The 7089-nt window shown below is 49.9% G+C and overlaps 1 protein-coding gene across 2 annotated transcripts in view; it reads left to right on the top strand.

The window, feature by feature from the left end:
* Positions 1 to 6554, top strand: part of LOC128692020 (homeobox protein aristaless-like) — a 56585-nt gene extending 50031 nt beyond the window's left edge. For both annotated transcript variants that reach the window (XM_053781000.2, XM_053781012.2), the window contains exon 6: positions 4076 to 6554. In XM_053781000.2, coding sequence (XP_053636975.2) covers positions 4076 to 4884 — 809 coding nt within the window. In that variant the 3' untranslated portion in view covers positions 4885 to 6554. The remainder of the gene's footprint in view (positions 1 to 4075) is intronic.
* The last annotated feature ends 535 nt before the right edge of the window (positions 6555 to 7089 follow it).

Below are 7089 nucleotides of genomic sequence, written 5' to 3' on the forward strand. Positions count from 1 at the left end.
ACTAGGTTCTGTTAGTCTGGACTAGGTTCTGGTAGTCTGGACTAGGTTCTGTAAGTCTGGACTAGGTTCTTTTAGACTGGACTAGGTTTTGTTAGTCTGGACTAGGTTCTGTTAGTCTGGACTAGGTTCTGTTAGTCTGGACTAGGTTCTGTTAGTCTGGACTAGGTTCTGTTAGTCTGGACTAGGTTCTGTAAGTCTGGACTAGGTTCTGTTAGTCTGGACTAAGTTCTGTTAGTCTGGACTAGGTTCTGTTAGTCTGGACTAGGTTCTGTTAGTCTGGACTAGGTTCTGTTAGTCTGGACTAGGTTCTGTTAGTCTGGACTAGATTATGTTAGTCTGGACTAGGTTCTGTTAGTCTGGACTAGGTTCTGTTAGTCTGGACTAGGTTCTGTTAGTCTGGACTAGGTTATGTTACGTAATTATCACTAATATAAAAATCATTGAGGTACTGACCATGGGAGGCCTGGTCACAGACCGGGCCGCGGGGGCGTTGACCCCCGGAACTCTCTCCAGGTCAACTCCAGGGTGTATAATTATCATAGGAAGATAATACCGACTTTCTGTCAGTTTCTGCCAGTTAAACTGCAACATAGATGGCCATTTGTAACCAATCAGCGCTGGCCACAGCGGTCACGTGAGCGCAGGTGACCTGCGCTGGCCAATCAGGGCGCACGCTGAGGCAGTCACGTGACCCCATCGGCAGTCTCGGCAGGATAGCGAACAGATCCCATAAATTAATTAGCGCTGCGGCCGACATCAAACACTTGGCTGTTGCGCTGAACTTAGAGGATTTGATCCGAGTGAGGGAATCCGAACCTTAATTAATAACCAGCACGTATGCTACTTTTTTTAAATAGTCATTTTGTTACTAATTGTAGAGAGGCTTGTGTACCCAAGTACTTATGACTCTTGTCGGCATTTGTTTTGTGACTCTGTTTACAGAATTTGTCTCCATCTCCTACCCCCCCCTCACTGAACTGGTTTCAGTTTTCTAAATACACTATGTCCTTCCCCGCCCTCTCACGGAGTATTAAAAGGTCGTTAACGTCTGTAAGGTTGTTCAGTACTGCGCTGGAAGAGGCACTGACGTCACGGGTAAAAAATGGAATCTGATCGTAGTTGGTGCAGTGAATCAGCTTCTCTTAACTAATAATAAGAGTCTGCATTAAATGTGGGACTTTCCGAGAGGACGTCAGTCAGAGTGAAGACAACCACAGGCAGCCAGAGTGAAGACAACCACAGGCAGCCAGAGTGAAGACAACCACAGGCAGCCTGAGTGAAGACAACCACAGGCAGCCAGAGTGAAGACAACCACAGGCAGCCAGAGTGAAAGTAGAGTGAACACAGCTAGAGTGGAGGCAGCTAGAGTGAAGGTAGCCAGAGTGAAAGCAGTCAGAGTGAACGCAGCCAGAATGGAGGCAGTTAGGTTGAAGGTAGCTACAGTGAATGCAGCCAGAGTGAAGGCAGCCAGAATGAAGACAGCCGGAATGAAGGTAGCCAGAGTGAATGTAGCCAGAGTGGAGGCAGCCAGAGTGGGAGCAGCCAGAGTGGAGGCAGCCAGAGTGAAGGCAGCCAAAGTGAAAGCAGCTTCAGCGAAGGCATCAGGCGGAGGTGTCGGAAGTCAAGTGTACGTACTCTGATATATGGGACAATCAGGCGAAGGTGTCGGAGGTCAAATGTACGTACTCTGATATATGGGACAATCAGGCGGAGGTGTCGGAAGTCAAGTGTACGTATTCTGATATATGGGGCAATCAGGCGGAGGTGTCGGAAGTCAAGTGTACGTACTCTGATATATGGGACAATCAGGCGAAGGTGTCGGAAGTCAAGTGTACGTACTCTGATATATGGGACAATCAGGCGGAGGTGTCGGAAGTCAAGTGTACGTACTCTGATATATGGGACAAGCAGGCAGAAGATAGTGGAGTGTCAGCACCTCCTCACAGATGACCATGATGGCTAGGAGTCTCAGGTGGACACTGTGCAGTCACAAGAGTTGTATTCCCCACAGTTGACAGTGATGAGAGGAGGAGGACCAGAAACATAATGTAGCTTGCCGGTGTCGGGATGGCACTAGAGAATAGTCGGAAATGGGTAATTCCCTGTAGGAAATTACGTCTTTATCTGGAGAACTAATGGAAGTCTGGAAGTTCACTTAGAATATCTCTGAGTCAGGCAAGAGGTGATCTAACTGTGCCTGCTGAAGATATGACAAACAGCGGTGACTGTCTCTCTCCTTATCCATGCATATTTGTTTCTGACTCTCGGCTCGGCTCCTTATTTACTCGAGTCCTTTACCTTCTATACTTTTTCCATGATCTTGGCCTCTCTACTCCTGGTAAACCACGGGTTCACTCTGGTCTTCCTGATGTTTCTGTTACCCCTGGGTACGAACTTCTCCACTGCCTCCCTCCACTTTGTGCTCACGTGATCCATCATTTCATTTACTGTCTTTCCATACAGTTCTCTTCCCCCCCCCCACACAGTGTGTGTGTGTGTGTGTGTGTGTGTACCCACCTCACCTATTTGTACTCACCTATTTGTGGTTGCAGGGGTCGAGTCTTAGCTCCTGGCCTCGCCTCTTCACTGGTTGCTACTGGGTCCTCTCTCTCCCCGCTCCATGAGCTTTATCAAACCTCGTCTTAAAACTATGTATGGTTCCCGCCTCCACTACGTCACTTTCTAGGCTATTCCACTGCCTGACAACTCTATGATAACACACAGTGTGTGTGTGTGTGTGTGTGTGTGTGTGTGTGTGTGTGTGTGTGTGTGTCTGTGTGTGTGAGAGAGAGAGAGAGAGTGTTCTCACCTATTTGTGATTGCTGGGGTCGAGTAGCAGCTACTGGCCCCGCCTCTTTGCTGGTCGCTTCTAGGTCCACTCCTTGCTCGAAGAGCCTCGTTGCATCTCTCCTTAAGGCTTAATAAGTAGACTCTGAATGATTCTTCAGTGACTAACTGACCCTTAAGTGACCCTGATTGATTCGTTAGTGACCCTGAATGACCATTTATTAACCCTGGATGACCCTTCAACGACCTTGAATGACCCTATTACGAGTACAGGTGTAGTCTCTTCATGAGAGAGTCAGCAGAATACTTAAATATCATTGTAGGAGTCAAACAAAACACAGCAGAGAATAACTTTTTAAATTAATATTCTTTCTTCAATTATATGTACAGGTAATATATAATATATTGTGTTTTAAAATAATGGACTCCTATTTCAAAGCAGTATATATGCAAATCGGGTTCCTTATTTTGAAACACCAGGTATATACAGACTTCGTACAATAAGGCAATTTGCCAGCAAGAGAGACAGATGAACCGTCATCAACTAGAGTTGAGGTTCTACTTATTTTGCTCTACGAATGCTATGACATCGCTTCACAGAACTGGCAGGCTTTCTCGTGATTATTTGAATGAAACGAGCGGTTAGCATAGCAGTGGGGCCCCGACTAGTATACTTTTATCTGGTGGTTCACTGGTCGGGAGGCCTATATGGGTATGTGGCACACGTCGGGAGGCCTATATGGGCGTGTGGCACACGTCGGGAGGCCTATATGGGCGTGTGGCACACGTCGGGAGGCCAATATGGGCGTGTGGCACACGTCGGGAGGCCTATATGGGCGTGTGACATACGTCGGGAGGCCTATATGGGCGTCTGACGCACGTCGGGAGGCCTATATGGGCGTCTGACACATGTCGGGAGGCCTATATGGGCGTATGACACATGTCCAATGAATTGTAAAGTATTCTAGGCATGCCACAGACCTTTCAGTGACCTTGAATGATCCATTTGATTAATCCTAAACGACCTTTAAGTGTCGTTAATAAATCGTCAATAACCGAATGACCTTTCAGCGACCCTGGATGACCCTTCAGTCTCTCCTCATAATCTTATGGTCCCTCATGACCTTGATTGACCTCCCATAACATTGAGTGACCTCTCATGAACTTGAGTGACCTCGCATAACCTTGAATGCTCTCTCATGACCTTGAGTGACCTCTCGTGAGTTTGAGTGACCTCTTATGATCTTAAGTACCTTCTCATGACCTCTCATGACCTTCTTCCTGACAGGGTCGTCGTCACCAGTGCCGTCACTGCCGTACCTGGGCATGGAGTGGGCACTGCCCTTCACCTCGGCGCTCTCCACGCCCCCACCTCCCACCACGCCCACGCTGCACTCGCCACCAGCCTCCTCACCGCCTGCTCTGGCCAGCCCTTACTACCTGGGCGTGAGGGCGGCAGATCTGGAGCCCCAGGAGGATGAGAAGCCGCCTATCATAACTCAGTCATTCCCGCCCACCTACTCCTCAGCCAGCCTCACCCTCACACCCACCACACTCTCCCTCACACCCACAACTCATTCCCTCACACCCACCACACTCTCCCTCACGCCCACCTGTCTCTCCCTCACGCCCACTACTCTCTCCCTCACGCCCACCACCCTCTCCCTCACGCCCACCACCCTCTCCCTCACGCCCACCACCCTCTCCCTCACACCCACCACACTCTCCCTCACGCCCACCACCCTCTCCCTCACGCCCGCAGGCTTATCCCTTGCGTCCACGAGTCTCTCTCTCGCCCCTGGCTTGTCTCTAACGCCCACGCCCCTGTCTTTCACGCCCACACCTCTTCCTCTTACGCCCACAACCTTGTCTCTAGCACCAACTGCGGTGCCTCTCACGCCCACAACACTGTCTCTTACGCCAACATCATTGCCTCTCACGCCCACAACACTGTCTCTTACGCCAACATCATTGCCTCTCACGCCCACAACACTGTCTCTCACACCCACAACGCTGTCAGCGACGTCCACAAGTTTGTCGCAGCTGAGAATGCGGGCGAGAGAACACATTTCCTTCATTAATCTCAGTTCTGACTGAGGACGCCCACATCTGAACACCACGCCCACGTCTGAGCACCACGCCTACGTCTGAACACCACGCCCACGTCTGAACACCACCCCGTCCCTCCCTGTACTCAGGTTGTAAATGTTTTGGTTGAATGTGGACAGCACACAGTACCTACTTGCACCGGGCAATCCCGCCTAACAGTGTCCATGCCTTCATCTGCTACATGTTCCTCATCTGACGCAGGTATATAAGCACCAGTCTTCCTGCCTGTGCTTCAGAATCTTCAAGACTACGGTGCTCATCACACTCCCCAAGGCTGAGGGATTAATTACCTAGTGTTTCATATATAGTTCTACTGTCTTCACACTGTGTCCTTGTATTATAGTAATAACACTGGATGGCGAAGCGTCTACAAATTAATGATGCAGTGGAAGTCACTGAAAACTGCTTACACTGATCCATCCAGGCAGGCATACTGGTCCATCCAGGCAGGCATACTGGTCCATCCAGGCAGGCATACTGGTCCATCCAGACAGGCATACTGGTCCATCCAGGCAGGCATACTAGTCCATCCAGGCAGGCATACTGGTCCCTCCAGCCAGGCATACTTGTCCATCCAGGCAGGCATACTAGTCCATCCAGGCAGGCATACTGGTCCATCCAGGCAGGCATACTGGTCCATCCAGGCAGGCATACTGGTCCATCCAGGCAGGCATACAAGTCCATCCAGGCAGGCATACTCATCCATCCAGGCAGGCATACTGGTCCATCCAGACAGGCATACTGGTTCATCCAGGCAGGCACACTGGTCCATCCAGGCAGGCATACTGGTCCATCCAGGCAGGCATACTGGTCCATCCAGGCAGGCATACTAGTCCATCCAGGCAGGCATACTGGTCCATCAAGGCAGGCATACTAGTCCATCAAGGCAGGCATACTGGTCCATCCAGGCAGGCATACTGGTCCATCCAGGCAGGCATACTTGTCCATCCAGGCAGGCATACTGGTCCATCCAGGCAGGCATACTGGTTCATCCAGGCAGGCATACTGCTCCATCCAGGAAGGCATACTGGTCCATCCAGGCAGGCATACTGGTCCATCAAGGCAGGCATACTGGTCCATCCAGGTAGGCATACTGATCCATCCAGGCAAACATACTAGTCCATCCAGGCAGGCATACTAGTCCATCCAGGCATGCATACTAGTCCATCCAGGCAGGCATACTGATCCATGCAGGCAGGCACACTGATCCATCCAGGCAGGCATACTGGTCCATCCAGGCAGGCATACTGGTCCATCCAGGCAGGCATACTGGTCCATCTAGGCAGGCATACTGGTCCATCCAGGCAGGCATACTGGTCCATCCCGGCAGGCATACTAGTCCATCCAGGCAGGCATACTGGTCCATCCAGGCAGGCATACTGGTCCATCCAGGCAGGCATACTGATGCATCCAGGCAGGCACACTGGTCCATCCAGGTAGGCATACTGTAAGCTCATCATTCAGACGTTCGTATTTCACGCCTTGCCCCTACCCTTTGTGCTGCCATCTGTTGAGCCTAATTCAATCAAACTGGACAGACTCATCACAGGCAAGATGTTCCCTCCTCTCACTCTCCCGCAGGCCTACGACCTTGGCGTGGTGCTAGCACCAACCAAACTCACTATGTACCTATTTGTCCCCAATAAACCTAAGGCTTGCCTCCACCTATTACTCTACCCACCATGCTATCATTCCAAGTTACTACAAAAACTTACGATTACAGTGGAGTTAAGCCTAGGAACAAGTGCAACCATAATAGACCACATATGGACCAATATACTAGCCCCCCTTAAATCAGGGATAATCACAGATAGCACTACAGACCACTACCCTACCTTCCTCCTGACAAACATTAGTAAACCACCACTTGAATACAACAAAGTCTCATTTAGACTCCATGACGAGGCCTCAGTAAGGAAGTTCACAGCTGACCTAGAGACTGTTGATTGGCCTACAGAATTCTCCAAGGCCAATGGTATTGATGACTGGACAGACATCTTTCTTAACAAATTACTTAGACTATACAACAAACATTGTCCTATAAAAACAAAACAGATCACAAACAAACGGCTTGGTTGCTCATGGCTAACCAGCACCATTCTGAAATCCATTGACAAGAAACACCAATATGAAAAGCAATATAGACAGGGCTTAATACACAAAGATACTCTTAAACACTATTCATCAGCTCTA

The sequence above is a fragment of the Cherax quadricarinatus genome, chromosome 6 (genome assembly GCF_038502225.1).
Source record: "Cherax quadricarinatus isolate ZL_2023a chromosome 6, ASM3850222v1, whole genome shotgun sequence".
NCBI lineage: Eukaryota > Metazoa > Arthropoda > Malacostraca > Decapoda > Parastacidae > Cherax > Cherax quadricarinatus.